General features: G+C 42.4%; 1 protein-coding gene across 1 annotated transcript in view; it reads right to left on the minus strand.

The window, feature by feature from the left end:
• Nucleotides 1-17,407, minus strand: part of LOC118393138 (transmembrane protein 132C-like) — a 220,518-nt gene that overhangs the window by 15,073 nt on the left and 188,038 nt on the right. The window contains exon 5 of the mRNA XM_052461454.1: nucleotides 7,095-7,238. Within this exon, the coding sequence (XP_052317414.1) occupies nucleotides 7,095-7,238 (144 nt within the window). The remainder of the gene's footprint in view (nucleotides 1-7,094; nucleotides 7,239-17,407) is intronic.

Here is a 17,407-nt window from a genome sequence, read left to right on the forward strand (position 1 = left end):
AAGAAGCAGGGCTTCACAGCTCCTCATTGCTTTAGCTGCCTGACCTCGCTCCTTCACTAGCAACTAGTCTTTGATCCACACCCAGCCTCTCTCTCTTAAAGCCCTATGATGTAGCCATGTAGCACCACAAATACACACAAAACCTCAAAGGGCCTTCAGAGGGGTGGCCGGAAGTTACAGGAGTGCATCGAACACACAAACATGGAACACCCCCCCACACACACACACACACACACACACACACACACACACCTGCCCAGCCACAAACATACACACACTCACACACTTCTAAAAGCATACAGAGTAGGGAATTGATCTATTTTGAAAGCAGGTATTTTGAGAAAGCTCCCGTTAGCAGTTTACTACTTCAATGAGATGAATTGTGATGAAATCATAAAATATATTTTCCCATTTCCAAGTTGCTTCTTTATTGCCAGATATAAGAGATGAATAAGCAATCATCATTCACAGAACGTACAGTGTGTCTTCAAGGAAAAAGGATTGTGTGACAGATACCCAGCTCTTCCCGAACTCTCCTCTCCCTGCATCACTGCTCGTCTGAGGCAGCTTTAGAACCCCAGACTCCCACCTTCTCAATGCTCCATGTCTCCTGTTGTTGCTCATGTCCTTCCCTCACTTTCACCAAACAAAAGCACAAGCCTTTCTGGGTTTCAAGCCTTTGTTACTTATTTGCTCTCGCAGACATGAATCCTTCTAAGGAGGTCTGGGTTACACTGTAGGGCAGCCCAAGGGCTACAGTCAACTATCAGAGCTTCCTTCAAAGGACTGCTTTAGACTTCAATTCTAAAATGGATTTTTTACCACTGGATATCTTCGCTCAGCATGCTGCTGTAGTTTTCTACGTCTGCAATAGGAAGCTTTGTAAGGTGAACCCACCACACTATGTCTTATTGTTTCTTCCTGGTCTGGGGAATAGTAATTCTGTATTAAACCAATACATATTAGGACTACTATTTCTACAACTTAGAATGGCACAAATAATGAAGAGGATGATGATGATGTAATTGTTTTTGTGCAAAGACTGGCAGCATTGCTGTATTGCTACTGGTTTCTAATAAAGTTATTAAAACTATGCTTCTTCACAACAGACTGAGCGGATTCTGCTCTGTCAGAGCTTGATGTGTGAGTCTGTTTGGACTGATAAAGATGTCAAAGGAGTCCTCACTTCTTATCAGGCTCTATTGTTCTCTTCACCCTTGCACTCTCTCTCTCTCTCTCTCTCTCTCTCTCTCTCTCTCTCTCTCTCTCTTTTCTCTCTCTCTCTCTCTCTGTCTGTCTGTCTGTCTCTGTCTCTCTATCTCTCTCTCTCTCGTAAAGTGCCACCGACAGACAATGTCAAAGCCATTTCCCTAGAGTTGAAACTTTACAACAGGTCTGCACAGCACATCACGGTTGTAACATCACTGATAAACAAAATGACACTAAGCAGCATTTCTTCAAGTGCCATTTGATGTACCCCCCCACACACACACACACACACACACACACACACACACACACACTGCAACGCTTTATGATTTACAGCAGTGCTTTGGCCACAAAGATAATCACTGTCTGCGATATTATATTAAACCTACATCTGTCAGGGGTGAGTGTGGAGGACAGCAACATGTCCTAACAGCTTGTCTAAGTGCTGGGATTGATTCACATACAACACTATGGCACCTGACAGTAACTGCCTGCTGCAGCTTCTCTAATTCACAATAATCTGAGCAGAAACAATTATGGAGGACATGGTAGATGAAGTCCAGCCATCCTAACACATTACACGGACTAACACTGGCCCCCAGTGGCACATTATCAGCCATCTTCACTCACAATCAATACTTTTACGTACACACTCACCATCCTCCTCCTCAGTAGGCTGACACGGGAAGGCTGGTATTGTAGAAGACTGGAGGGAAGCGACCACTTCACTGTGAGTTATACAGTCTCTGTCACACTCATCCCTCAAGATATCATAAACGTCCAGGAGGATCCAGAGGCACATGAATCAGACACATTAGGCAGCTAACGGGAGAATACTTACGGAGGACATTAAGGCTGTCTCGGGATCTAGCCCAGGAAATGAACGACTTGCCAGACAGATACAATCAGTGGTAGATATGAGGGATGGGATTGGAGAAGCATGACGGTGGGCAGGGCTAGGTGTTGAATATAGGAGTTGGCTTGACAGAATCAATTAAGCAGCCCACGGTCCACATCAGCCATGCCACTCATATCAGCACAGCACCTAGGGGCACCCGTGAATCCTCCTGTGACCCCTCCCTGGTTGGAGGAACCCATCTACATGGCTATAAACAGACCAGGAATCCACGTAAATCAGATCTCTCCCTTCAAAGACAAGTGCTTAAATTCATACAAATGAATTGAGTGACGCACCTGAAATGGCAATCTAAATGAACTTGTGCTCTTCATGAACAATGCCTTCACTTACAGACCAGGACTGTTATTGGACATAATGTTTCAGGTCTGGGATTGAGAGTTTTATTGGTTTCACTTTCACACCAAGGCTATTGTGTTACATGTAGAATGTCCCAAACATTTTGTATCTTTCACGCTACACAGATCAGAGGTGGAGAAAACAAGAATGAGTGATGATGTTGCTTTCCTGAGAACTGGTCTATACAGCTATCATTTATCCTGAGTGCAGTGGTTCTAGTGGTGACAGCAGCGCTCAGTGGAGCTGGGAGAGGAGGATTGATACCCCAGATCTCATCTGTCATAGTACTTCTGCACTGACTCAACCTATAGTTTGTAGCTTTATGGATGACAGAGATATGGATTAAACGGGGTTAACTAGTACAACAATGGGTTCATCTGAGCAATCTCAAGCAGGAGGCGATAGGAAAGAATACCACATAAATACCACATACATGATTGTCAGAGTAAAGCCAAAGGATGAACAAAGGGTAGTTACAGCAAAAGAGTCATACCAATCAAGGCAGCCTGATAAAGGGAATGGTATTTGTGATGACTATTCTGTCTCCTTTGCTCTCTCCTACTCTCTTTAGCTCTCACCGTGTAATTCAAAGTGAGAATATGTACCCTAGACTAGCGTGTGCATGGTGAGGTGCAAGATTTCATGCTCCCTGCGTCAGTTTCGTCAACATTTAAAAAAAATCCAAACCTACATGGGCGGTTTGTGTAGACGCTAGGTCTAGCAGAGGAGCTATAGTGATTGAATGTGAGCAATCATTCTCCCTCACCAGTATCTTCAATGAGATTCCAGAGGCTGGCTGAGAGAGGGGACACACAGAACCCAAACATCACACGTTCTGCAGAGCAGAATGCCTTACACCTCCTGGAGAGGGTATCTCAACTACTGTCGGACTAATAACCTCAGTGTACCCACAAATACTGCACAGAGTGGGACACCGAACTGATCTGGAACCAGGGGAGAGTGTGGGCCGCTCACATACGCTACTCTCTTTGCTGGCACATTTGCCTACATTGGGTCTCATCAGTCCTTTAGCAGGCCTGTCAAAGCCATGCACCCCAAAAAAAGTATGTATACAAATTTCAAACAAATGATAATATGGACAAATTTTTGCCTGTACCTGTCAACACAGATCTGTTTTTAAGTAGCGTTATTCTCTAGCTGGGGTTAAGGGAGAATGTCAGATGAGGCATCCTTTTAAAATGATTCAGTGTAATTATAAAGCTACGGAGTGAATAAAGCAGCAGGAAATGAGCACAGTGATTCATTATTCAGGTGATGTGGCACCCTGTGTTTACTTAACACTGCCTTCAATTCCCCAGGCCCAAATGACATGAAGTAGTTATGTTTACACTCATGACTAGAAATGAACTGACACAATCTAGCTCTTCTTCACCCAACCGGTTTATACATTAAACACGTGTATTTCTACTCAAAGCACAGGCATCCTGTATCAGCAACCTCTTTATATGCGGTTGTTCCTTTCCTCAGAAAATCACTCTGGTGTGGAGGGTCTTCAGTTTTCTAACTATTGCCGACAACACAATGCTAATGTGGTAGAGTAGTCGACAGAAAAAGTTTCCTCTAAAACACACTTGAAGAAAATCATCTTTTAGATGTGGAGTGTAAAAACAAGGCCAAAATTCCATCCTCCCTGTAGCTCATCAGAGTAAACAGAGTAGCTACCTCTTTCTTTACAATGGTCAGTTAACACTATACTGGGCTTATAGGAAGCTCTATTGGATGTCTTAATAATAAATGTGCCTGTGATTAGGATGGCCCAGGTTGTCGTCTCCCTGGCTGAATTCATCTTCATGACATGTTCAAAGAGAGGGAAACCGACATCAACTGGCAGAGCCTTTGGCACATAATGGACCTGTCTGTTGACAGCTCAGCCAGTTAGGATGGGAAACAGACTGTGGACAGATTGAAGGCTCTGTCTCTACTCCAGTTGGTGTTTTGGAGAGTTAGCCATTCCATTGATAATGAACCAGTCACTGTGAGTCAGGAGGAGGATTTCTCAGAGAACAGAAGTGAGCCATTGATGTGGAGGCTCTGCCTGAATCCCACTGTACTGTTCTGGGCTTGGTGTTGTGTTTTGTGGAGTGTGCCCTCGGTTTGAGAGAGTCACGGAAAAGAAAAGAAAACTCAAGCGACCTGTCATTGATGTTTCCCTATTAAATGTGTATCCTGTCTTGGGGCTTAAATCTGAAAACAGACACTCTAAAAATAGAGAGTTTTCTTGTCTGTTCCGGTTTTGTTTATTGATTTAACATACTGTAAGCTTGAACGTACAATTCTTTGCAAGGATAAAATGCCATGTATATTGTCAATCATTGCATATTTGCTCTCATTCAATCCTATTTAGTTCAAATAAATAATTCCCAGTGTCTTAGTTGTTGCATAATCAGGCACACCCATATGCACCCCTATTGTTCTGTCTTTACTGCTGTGCAAATGAAAATAATGTGTGCCTATTTGTCACATGTCAGTGGCTAACCTGAATAGAATCCTAAGGCACTTTACAGCCTCTGTATAGCAGTTGAGATTATAATTAAACTACAGTGGGGAAAAAATATGAGAGAGGCCTGTAATTTTCATCATAGGTACACTTCAACTATGACAGACAAAATGAGAAAAAAAACATCCAGAAAATCACATTGTAGGATTTTTAATGAAATTATTTGCAAATTATGGTGGAAAATAAGTGTTTGGTCACCTACAAACAAGCAAGATTTCTGGCTCTCACAGACCTGTAACTTCTTCTTTAAGAGGCTCCTCTGTCCTCCACTCGTTACCTGTATTAATGGCAACTGTTTGAACTTGTTATCAGTATAAAAGGCACTTGTCCACAACCTCAAACAGTCACATTCCAAACTCCACTATGGCCAAGACCAAAGAGCTGTCAAAGGAGACCAGAAACAAAATTGTAGACCTGCACCAGGCTGGCAAGATCTCACCCCGTGGGATCAAAATTATCACAATAACGGTGAGCAAAAATCCCAGAACCACACGGGGGGACCTAGTGAATGACTTGCAGAGAGCTGGGACCAAAGTAACAAAGCCTACCATCAGTAACACACTACGCCGCCAGGGACTCAAATCCTGCAGTGCCAGACGTGTCCCCCTGCTTAAGCCAGTACATGTCCAGGCCTGTCTGAAGTTTGCTAGAGAGCATTTGGATGATCCACAAAAAGATTGGGAGAATCTCATATGGTCAGATGAAAACTCTACTCGTCGTGTTTGGAGGACAAATAATGCTGAGTTGCATCCAAAGAACACCATACCTACTGTGAAGCATGGGGGTGGAAACATCATGCTTTGGGGCTGTTTTTCTGCAAAGAGACCAGGACGACTGATCAGTGTAAAGGAAAGAATGAATGGGACCATGTATCATGAGATTTTGAGTGAAAACCTCCTTCCATCAGCAAGGGCATTGAAGATGAAACGTGGCTGGGTCTTTCATGACAATGATCCCAAACACACCGCCCGGGCAATGAAGGAGTGGCTTCGTAAGAAGCATTTCAAGGTCCTGGAGTGGCCTAGCCAGTCTCCAGATCTCAACCCCATAGAAAATCTTTGTAGGGAGTTGAAAGTCCATGTTGCTCAGCAACAGCCCCAAAACATCACTGCTCTAGAGGAGATCTGCATGGAGGAATGGGCCAAAATACCAGCAACAGTGTGTGAAAACCTTGTGAAGACTTACAGAAAACGTTTGACCTCTGTCATTGCCAACAAAGGGTATATAACAAAGCATTGAGATAAACTTTTGTTATTGACCAAATACTTATTTTCCCACCATAATTTGCAAATAAATTCATTAAAAATCCTACAACGTGATTTTCTGGATTTTTTCTCTCTCATTTTGTCTGTCATAGTTTAAGTGTACCTATGATGAAAATTACAGGCCTCTCTCATCTTTTTAAGTGGGAGAACTTGCACAATTGGTGGCTGACTAAATACTTTTTTGCCCCACTGTATGTGAACACAAGAAAAACACAGTGCTTCAAAGCAGTGTTATGTGTGGAATGAAGTCCATATCCAAAGTCTGAAGACTGAAAAGAGTTTGGATGAATGAAAAATGAAATACAAATACATTTTTCTAAACGTACTTGAGTTTTGTCACTTCTTGCAACTGGCAACGAGTCAGGCTCAGACTACAGTCAATACAACAATAAATGACCATGCAACTGCACTTGACCATTCTTCAATACGCTCCACCTTCCATGAGCTAGCTGAAACCCATCTCACTGGAAACTCCATCTCACTCACTAAACACTGGTCACTAAACACTGGTCACTAAACACTGGTCACTGGAATTCAATTAAGACATCTGCACACTCAAATAATACCAACATGTAAAAAAAAAAGTAAAAATTGCATGACGCTCATGCAAACATGCTGCCACTTTTTCGAACAGCAATATTTTCTAACCATATACAAACTCAATATGCACATAAATTACTTGAAATGTTATGGTAATTTGAGCGACAATGTTTCAAAATTACACTGCTAGTGAGAAGAGAATGCAAGAATGAGGCTTAGAAAAACATTTATTATAAGTTTGATAATAAAGATTTTTAGTTGTCTATGACTCAAATAATTTATTTTGGATTAGTTTCCCCTGACTGACCTTGACCACATCTTCATCTGTGGAGCGACAGTCCACTGCCTCTGAGACGTCAGTGACCATGCCGTCTGCTCCGATGGTCACCACTTTCACCGGGACAGCCACTGTCTTCCCTGTCAACACGGCCGTGTTCAGGATCTCTGTGTCCTGAGAGAGAGACAGGGGACCATCACAGTCAAACACAGGGTAATATCAGAATACACTAAGGAGAAAAACAGCTGCACAATCAGAACTGTTACTGAGTGGACAGCTCTACAACAGCACCATGGACAGTTTTAGAATCATCACCACTACTGAGTGGACAGCTCTACAACAGCACCATGGACAGTTTTAGAATCATCACCACTACTGAGTGGACAGCTCTACAACAGCACCATGGACAGTTTTAGAATCATCACCACTACTGAGTGGACAGCTCTAGAATCATCACCATTACTGAATGGACAGCTCTAGAATCATCACCATTACTGAATGGACAGCTCTAAAATCAGCACCATTACTGAGTGGACAGCTCTAGAATCAGCACGATTACAGAGTGAAAATCTCAAAAAATGGACAGCTCCAGAATCAGCATCATAAACTGAGTGGACGGCTGTGGAGTAGACAGCTCCAGAATCAGCACCATTGCTGAGTGGACAGCTGTGGAGTAGACAGCTCCAGAATCAGCACCATTACTGAGTGGACGGCTGTGGAGTAGACAGCTCCAGAATCAGCAACATTACTGAGTGGACAGCTGTGGAGTAGACAGCTCCAGAATCAGCACCATTACTGAGTGGACTGCTGTGGAGTAGACAGCTCCAGAATCAGCACTGCTACTAGGTGGACAGCTCTAGAACGAACACCGCTTTTGACTCATTACTGTTAGTGAGTTCACAGCTCTGGGTAGAGAAGCAAGCTCAGTACTATTAGTGAGTGGGCAGCTGTGTCTGACCTTAGTACTGTTAGTGAATGGGAACCCTAGTAGAGAAAGAGGATCGGCAGGGGTTCATTACTCCCAATAGAGCTCTTAAACTTTCATTACACAGCCATCACACTGTCAGAAGATATACTTGGTTCAATTAAGATAGGCTCGGGAAAGGCTTTACTGTCTTAGCCAGACATGAACATTACATTGTCTGTTATAGCCATTCACTACATCTCAATTTCAATTAGACGGCTAAATAAGCTGAACCACCACTAGAAATGCCTTGGAGCCAAGGTACACAGCCATTAAGTCATTGAGGACTGTCTGCTCTTTGCTCTATTGAGGAACCCACATGACAATTGAATCCTATAGAGTGAAAAAGGTCATACCAAGCAAGGTCGTCTTGTTTAATTGCTACTGTGAAACCTCTATAAAGAGGTTCACAATCATTTCAATGGTTTGGCTTTGAAAGGGCTTTACAATGGGCAGAAACTGAGCGGTCCTCTTTACTTTGCTCAGTTAAAGCTGTATTGAAGACTTGGCTCTCAAATGCTTTGACGACAGCATGACATTATGCAGAATTTAGGTATGGATATTAACCTAATTCTAAAACGACGTCTCTATCCTTTCATATCACTAATACTGACACCTTGTGACAGGCTCTAGCTGCCGTGTGTTTGACTTCCTGTCAACATTGCCCTTTCTCTGCATGAGGGGAAAACACATGGATTTGTACACTGCTCCTTAAGACTTTCACTTGTGTTTGTGTGCTTGTGAATAAGAGGCATTGAAAAAAGAGAGAAAAGGGGGATTAAGTTCTGTTAAAAGGAGCATGGACGTTTGTAAGCGTCAATTACCAGTCCATTCAGGCTTGAGTGAAATTATTATTGGTTGAGACAAAAAATACCAAGGACTCACAAAATCAATAATGTGGCACTATCTTCAAATGTATTTTCATTATATTTTTTATAGACTGTAACATTGTTATATAGCATATAGAATCATATAGATTCTGACTTTGCTGACTTTGATTCAAATTCCCTGAATTAGCGGCTGCAGTAAATTAATTCTGTCCCTGCTGGGATTCCTCCATTTCCAGAGGGTCTTTTATAATAGATGATGAGGTAAATGGTTGAGACTCGATGAAACACAGAGCATTACAGAGGCTGGAAGTGACCCAGCAGGCTGGAACCAGCAGGAGAAGCGAGAGAGCAGGTTCTGGCAGTAATAAGCCACAGTGGAATGTCACAGAGATGCTTCAATGGCCCACACAGCCAGCCACACACAGACAGTGCAATTTAATGCAAAACGGAGAGCATTGGGGCACAACAGGAGAGTTACTTAAAGCTGAGTCTATATGGGACAGAGGTCATAGGGAAATATGAGCCAGATTCCTGTAGTATAGGAATGATTACTCTATTAACTAGTAATGCTACCACCTGACTGGGAAAGTTAGACTCTTTAAGTATGGGATACATTTCTGTCACTCTTGTACCTGAGAAACCAGATACCTACAACCCACTTATTTTGAGCGACTACCTCACATGGCCTTGATACGTGTTGTCTTGCGACCCAGGAGCAAATAGCTACCAGTTCTGAACTCTATTTGATAGCCAATCAGCCCTGTCTCAGCCACACAGATTGAGAGTGTTTTTCAGCCTTTGCCCTGTAACGTGTAGGAGAAGTGGCTGCCCAGTTTATCATGCGGTTCTCTGTTAGCATTCAGCACGGTGCAGTCGCTGCCTGGCAATGTTGTCTGGACCATAATTCTTGCCTGCGTCTGGCTTGGATCTGAAAATAAGTGAGATTTATGGTGTCAGCCAGAGTGACACAGCCAGCATGAGAAGCAGCCAGCCAAGCTCCGAATGCTGTCCCAGCCTACAGGCTAGTGATCCGCTCACCACATCTGCCTCTGTTTGCCCTAAAACATCCACATTCTAACCCAGGAAACTTGGCCAGTGCTCCCACTAGAGCAGGTCTAGCACACTGTTGAGCCATGGAAGAGAAGAGAAGAGAAGAGAAGAGAAGAGAAGAGAAGAGAGAGAGAGAGAAGAAAGAGGAGAGAAAGAGAGAGGAGAGATGTAAACACACGTCTGTTGTGGATATACAGTACCAGTCAAAAGTTTGGACACACATACTCATTCATTTTTTACTATTTTCTAAATTGTAGAATAATAGTGAATACATCAAAATTATGAAATAACACATGGAATCATGTAGTAACCAAAAAAGTGTTTAACAAATCAAAATATATTTTAGATTTTAAATTCTTCAAAGTAGCCACCCTTGATGACAGCTTTGCACACACAACCAGCTTCACCTGGAATGCTTATCCAACAGTCTTGAAGGAGTTTCCAGATATGCTCAGAACCTGTCTGCTTTTCCTTCACTTTGCGGTCCAATTCATCACAAACCATCTCAATTTGGTTGAGGTCAAGTGATTGTGGAGGCCAGGTCATCTGATGCAGTACTCCATCACTCTCCTTCTTGGTCAAATAGCCCTTACACAGCCTGGAGGTGTGTTGGGTCATTGTCCTGTTGAAAAACAAATGATAGTCCCACTAATCGCAAACCAGATGATTTGGCGTATCACTGCAGAATGCTGTGGTAGCCATGCTGGATAAGTGTGCCTTGAATTCTAATTAAATCATTGACAGTGTCACCACCAAAACACCCTCACACCATCACACCTCCTTCTCCATGCTTCACATTGGGAACCACATATGCAGAGATCATCTGTTCACCTACTTTGCGTCTCACAAAGACATGGCGGTTGGAACCAAAAATCTCCAATTTGGACAGATTTCCACCAGTCTAATGTCCATTGCTAGTGTTTCTTGGCCCAAGCAAGTCTCTTCTTATTATTGGTGTCCTTTAGTGGTGGTTCCTGTGCAGTAATTTGACCATGAAGGCCTGATTCACACAGTCTCCTCTGGACAGTTGATGTTGAGATGTGTCTGTTAACTCTGTGAAGCATTTATTTGGGCTGCAATTTTTGAGGCTGGTAACTCAAATGAACGTATCCTCTGCAGCAGAGGTAACTCTGGGTCTTCCTTTCCTGTTGCGGTCCTCAAGAAATCCAGTTTCATCATATTGCTAAATGTTTTTTTACTGGGGCCAAGCTTCCTGCTAGCCAGGTCCTCTATGCCAGGCGGTGTCAGAGGAAAGCCCTAAAAATTGTGAAAGACTCCAGCCCCCCTAGTCATAGATTGTTCTTTCTGCTACCGCATGGCAAGTGGTACGGAGCATCAAGTCTAAGTCCAAGAGGCTTCTAAACAGCTTCTACCCTCAAGCCATAAGACTCCTGAACATCTAATCAAATGACTACCCTGACTATTTGCATTGCCCCCCCCCCCCTTTTACACTGCTGCTACTCTCTGTTATTATCTATGCATAGTCATTTTAATAACTCTACCTACATGTACATATTACCTCAATTTCCTTGACTAACGGGTGCCCCCGCATATTGACTCTGTACCGGTACCCCTGTATATAGCCGCGCTCTTGTTATTATACTGCTGCTCTTTAATGACCTGTTGTATTCGGTGCATATGACAAATCAAATTTGATTTGATTGGATGTTTTGTGACTGCACTTGAAGAAACGTTCAAAGTTCTTGACATTTTCCGTATTGACTGTCTTAAAGTAATGATGGACTGTTGTTTGTCTTTGCTTACTTGTGTCACGTCTGCTCCCGCTCTTCCCTTCCCCTGGCGCTTGAGGGCGCCAGATTACCCTGCATCACACACTCCTGCCATCATCACTCACACCTGTCCTCCCTCGTCACTCGCTTCAGTGTTATTGCACTCACCTGGACTCACTCATCACCTGTTATTTCCTCCCCTATATTTGTCAGTTCCCTGCTCTGTTCCCCACTGCTGCATTGTATTGTTGTTGTCTTTTGAATTGGTTTCTGACGCTGTTCCTGTCTCGCCTCTGTCTGTTATAATGAAATGTTTTACTCCCCGTACCTGCTTCGTCTCTCCAGCGTCATTCCGCGTGACAATTTGAGCTGTTCTTGCCATAATATGGACCAAATAGGACTATCTTTTGTAAACCACCCCTACCTTGTCACAACACAATTGATTGGCTCAAATGCATTAAGAAGGAAAGAAATTCCACAAATGTACTTTTAACAAGGCACACCTGTTAATTGAAATCCATTCCACCTCATGAAGCTGGTTGAGAGATTGACAAGAGTGTGCAAAGCTGTCATCAAGGCAAAGGGTGGATACTTTGAAGAATCTCAAAAATAGAATACATTTCGATTTGTTTAACACTTTTTTTGGTTACTACATGATTCCATGTGTTATTTCATAGTTTTGATGTTCTCACTATTTGTCTACACTGTAAAACTAAAGAAAAACCCTTGCATGAGTAGGTGTGTCCAAACTTTTGACTGGTACTGTATATATACTTATTAATGTCAACACACCACTGTGTCAGTTGTAAACCCAGCTTAATCCCTAATATGTTACATTTGATTGATAACTGTATTATAATACTGGGCCACTCATTATATATTTTCAACATGAGCATGTGATGGTTGAACAAGACAGAATGTGCACTTCAAATGTGACAGTCCTTCAACAGTCAAGAAATTTGAGTGACTAGATAACCCACTTCTCTGAAATAAGTGTTTTCTACTTTTCACATTATTTGTGACCAGAGAAAATGATACGAGCAGAATAACATGATGATGAATATGATCCAGGCATAAAATGAGTGTCAAACTGTGTCAGGATGCTATTAAGCAGGCTAAGAGAGACACATCCTTTCACCCACTGTACTCTCCTCTCTGTGTAGTTCCCAGTGTCTCTTCCTCTCTCTCAGTCCAAAGGGCTTTAAATTGGGAGGAAGTAAGTATGGTGGAGGAGAGGGGAACACATGACGATATATCACTGCATGACAACGTTGGGGATGTTTGTAAAATGAACTCTGCCTTTTAATGAGGGTCTCTCTGTTTCTCTCTCTTTCTCTCCACCTGAGACCAAGCCAACTCTCTCTCCCTCTTTGTCTCTCTTCCACAGGCCAGTACAGGGGAGACAAGGTGGGAAGTGCTGCTGGATTCAATGGCTGCTTTGATAGTGGAGATCTTTCAGTGAGTGCCAGCCTGGGAACAGAGGTCTAATGAGAGAGCATGCTGGTAATCCCATGGCCACGGCCTATTGGTGTAGGAAATTAAACACCGCTATCACGAGGGAGGCCTCATTTGGCTGGTGGTATTACATTTCATTTATCTTGACTTAATTCAGGGGCATTATAGAGAGAGTTGGTCATTTCCTGGAAAACACAGAACTCTGCTGACAATGGCTGTATTCTAAAAAGGAAAACAAGGAACAAAAACGGTTAATATATTTTCAGAGAAGAACAGAATAATTTTTATATGTCTGTCAAGTTGCTTGCTTTGTTCTAATTCTAACTGTCAGAATGCAGAGCTTGAGGCAAAGGATGCAGAAGTATGCTTTATACGTATGAATATGACATGGTATAGATGTTTGTGTAGGGTGGAAAACTGATTCACCTCAATATGACAGTGTGTAAGTTTGGATCAATCCCCCTGGAAGGACCATAGTATGCAACTATTTTAAATGGGATCATTTGGCCTAAGAAGAGGCTCCTGGCTCCCCCTGTGAATAAGATAATGTAGTGTATGCTAGTGATGTACAATATAATTTCAGTTGGAGAGGTATCACTATACGGCCATGTCAGTGCTTCACACTTGACACACAACTCTTCAACAGTACAGTACTCATCATAACCATGGTTATGTGCATCCTTCTTTCCAACAACTTCTCATTATTCCTCACCTGTTCTGCCCATTCCTGGCAGTTTACAACATCATGTCTGTTCAGTACGGAAAATTGTATGAGCTGATTGCCAGTTAAATTCATAACGAGTGGTACATATGGTTGCTATAAAAGGACAGATTCAAAAGGAAGCAAACAATTCTCCTCTGAACTGTTGGCGTTTCTGCTGTGCAATATAATCCACATCACACAAAAAAAATCAACCCAAGATCTAGATGAGAATCATTGGACCTCCTCCATTTTTCTTACTGTGCAGCTGTATTTTTTGTCACTCGGGCTCCTGAGTGGCTCAGCGGTCCAAGGCACTGCATCTCAGTGCTAGAGGTATCACTACAGACCCTGGTTCGATGCCAGGGTGTATCACATCCGGCTGTGATTGTGAGGCCCATAGGCCGGCATACAATTGGCACAGAGTCGTTAGGGTTTGGCTGGGGAAGGCTGACATTGTAAATAAGAATTTAACTGACTTGCCTAGTTAAAAACATTTTTTTTTAAATAAACTCACTCATTAACTAACTGCAATGCCCTGAGGAAAGGAGGAGTGGGTTTGAAGAGAGAAGATTCAGGAGAATATCCACAGTGGAGAGATAACATTCAGACACAACCATATGTCACACTAAAAATAAATACTATCATTTAAACACATTTTTTTAATGAAAAGTGTAGTATTCACTGATTTATAAGGTTCCAAAATTCATAGATATCATCTCCTACTAGGGAAAATACTTTGGGTGAATTGCTGCTCTGTACATATGCTTAAACCAGAGAACCCTCTGTCTGTCATGGATGGTATGAGGGGGTTGCGGGGGCATGGCAATCCATATGACAGCTCATAGATAGTATTGACCCTTTAGTCTCATTGATTTGCTATAGTTCTACATTATTTATGAGTACACATGATTTATGGGTGAACCTGTCCTTCAGCAACCAAAGTGTCTCAATGACACTCTGCTGATTGGACAAATCCTTCCTTAAAATATTAATTACAGTACATTATGGATTGTGCTCCATTCCATAATTGACATGGACAAGTTTTCAATCAAAAACAAAATACCTTGCGATGTGAGTTGAGTGGTGTAAAATACAAGGTGGACAAACCACAAAACTACAAAAGCAAGTTGAAGCTCTAAAAACAACAGCATGAATCATGGCTTCTAAAAAATGTATTAGTTTGTTTTTGTTGTTTTTGTAACAATGTTATGTCTCTCGTAAGCTCTTTTTTGCTCTTTCCACTGTCTAAAGAAAGTCTATAATGTCTGAGAACGCTTTCAACTTCTGGTTGATTTCTTCAATGGAAAACACAGATACACAGATTCTCAATTGGATTGAGGTCTGGGCTTTGACTAGGACATTCCAAGACATTTAAAATGTTTCCCCTTAAACCACTCGAGTGTTGCTTTAGGAGTATGCTTAGGGTCATTGTCCTGCTAGAAGGTAACCTGCAAGACTGAAACAGGTTTCCCTCAAGAATCTCCCTGTATTTCGTGCCATCCATCATTCCTTCAATTCTGACCAGTTTCCCAGTTCCTGCCGATGAAAAACATCCCCACAGCATGATGCTGCCACCACCATCTGGGGATGGTGTTCTCAGGGTGATGAGAGGTGTTGGGTTTGCGCCAGACAGCCTTTTCTTGATGGCCAAAATGCCATTTTAGTCTCATCTGACCAGAGTACCTTCTTCAATATGTTTGGGGTGTCTTCCACATGCCTTTTGGCGAACACCAAACATGTTTGTTCATTTTTTTCTGGCCATTATTCCGTAAAGCCCAGCTCTGTGGAGTGTACGGCTTAAAGTGGTCCTATGGACAGATACTCCAATGTCCGCTGTTGAGCTTTGCAGCTCCTTCAGGGTTATCTTTGGCCTCTTTGTTGCCTCTGATTAATGCCCTCCTTGCCTTGGCAGGTTTGTTGTGGTGCCATATTCTTTCCATTTTTTAATAATGGATTTAATGGTGCTCTGTGGGATGTTCCTAGTTTCAGATTTTTTTTTTATAACCCAACCCCGATCTGTACTTCTCCACAACTTTGTCCCTGGTCTGTTTGGAGAGCCCCAAGGTCTTCATAGTGCCACTTGCTTGGTGGTGCCCCTTGCTTAGTGGTGTTGCAGACTCTGGGGCCTTTCAGAACAGGTGTATATATATACTGAGATTGTGTGACAGATCATGTGACACAGATTGCATACAGGTGGACTTTATTTAACTAATTATGTGACTTCTGAAGGTAACTGGTTGCACAATATCTTATTTAGGGTCTTCATAACAAAGGAGGTAAATACATATGCACGTACCACTTTTCCGTTTTTTATTTTCTTTCATTTATTTTTTTCATTTCACTTCACCAATTTGGACTATTTTGTGTATGTCCATTACATGAAATCCAAATAAAAATCCATTTAAATTACAGGTTGTAATACCACAAAATAGGAAAACTGCCAAGGGGGTGAATACTTTTGCAAGGCACTGTAAACATATAAGAACTCTGTCTAAGTACAAATGACCTTTCTTTTGGAAGGTCATTTTCAGGGGGTATTGAGGTTTGGCTATTATAGTGAACAGACAGGAAGTGAACCACCCTCTGGAGCACAGTGGCGAGGAATTGCTACTTCTCATGCTGGGCTAGGAAGCTGGTGAATAAAACATGGCTGGAAGTAGAACCACTATATTTTAACTTTATAGGACAAATCCCCTGCAGAGTTCATGAATACCATATCTGATACATTGTACATCTACACTGAACAAAAATATAAACCCAACATGCAACAATTTAAAATATTTTACTGTTACAGTTCATATAAGGAAATCCGTCCATTGAAATTAATTCATTCAGCCCTTTTCCCCCACAAAAGAGCTTTACTACAGACAGAAATTCTCCTCAGTTTCATCAGCTGTCCGGGTGGCTGGTCTCAGGCGATCCCGCAGGTGAAGAAGCCGGATGTGGAGGTCCTGGGCTGACGTGGTTGTGAGGCCGGTTGGGCGTACTGCCAAATTCTCTAAAACGGAGGCAGCTTATGGTAGAGAAATGAACATTCAATTCTCTGGCAAAAGCTCTGGTGGACATTCCTGCCGTCAGCATGCCAGTTGCACGCTCACTTAAAACTTGACACATCTGTGGCATTGTGTTGTGTGAAAAAACTGCACATTTTAGAGTGTCCTTTTATTGTCCCCAGCACAAGGTGCACCTATGTAATGAGCATGATGTTTAATCAGCTTCTTGATATGATACACCTGTCAGGTGGATGGATTATCTGGGCAAAGGAGAATGCTCACTAACAGAGATTAAATACGCTTTTTGTGCGTATGGAACATTTCTGGGATCTTTTATTTCACCTCATTAAACAAAGGGACCAACATGTTTACATGTTGCGTTTATATTTTTGTTGAGTATAGATGAATGAGTCAGGTGGGTGGGAGGAGTCCTTATCCCTGATGAGTAAAAATGACAGTGAGTTGCAGCGCTCCAGGAGAGAAGACACCAAGGTCATGCACTAGGGACACAAGAGGCTCTCCGCCTGCCCCAAAGCACACACATGGTTTGGGGAAGAATGAGGGCAGCAGCAGTGGGGCTAATGCATCTGGATGTGCTGGTGGTGGTATAGCGATGCT

The sequence above is a fragment of the Oncorhynchus keta genome, chromosome 14, assembly GCF_023373465.1.
Source record: "Oncorhynchus keta strain PuntledgeMale-10-30-2019 chromosome 14, Oket_V2, whole genome shotgun sequence".
Lineage (NCBI taxonomy): Eukaryota > Metazoa > Chordata > Actinopteri > Salmoniformes > Salmonidae > Oncorhynchus > Oncorhynchus keta.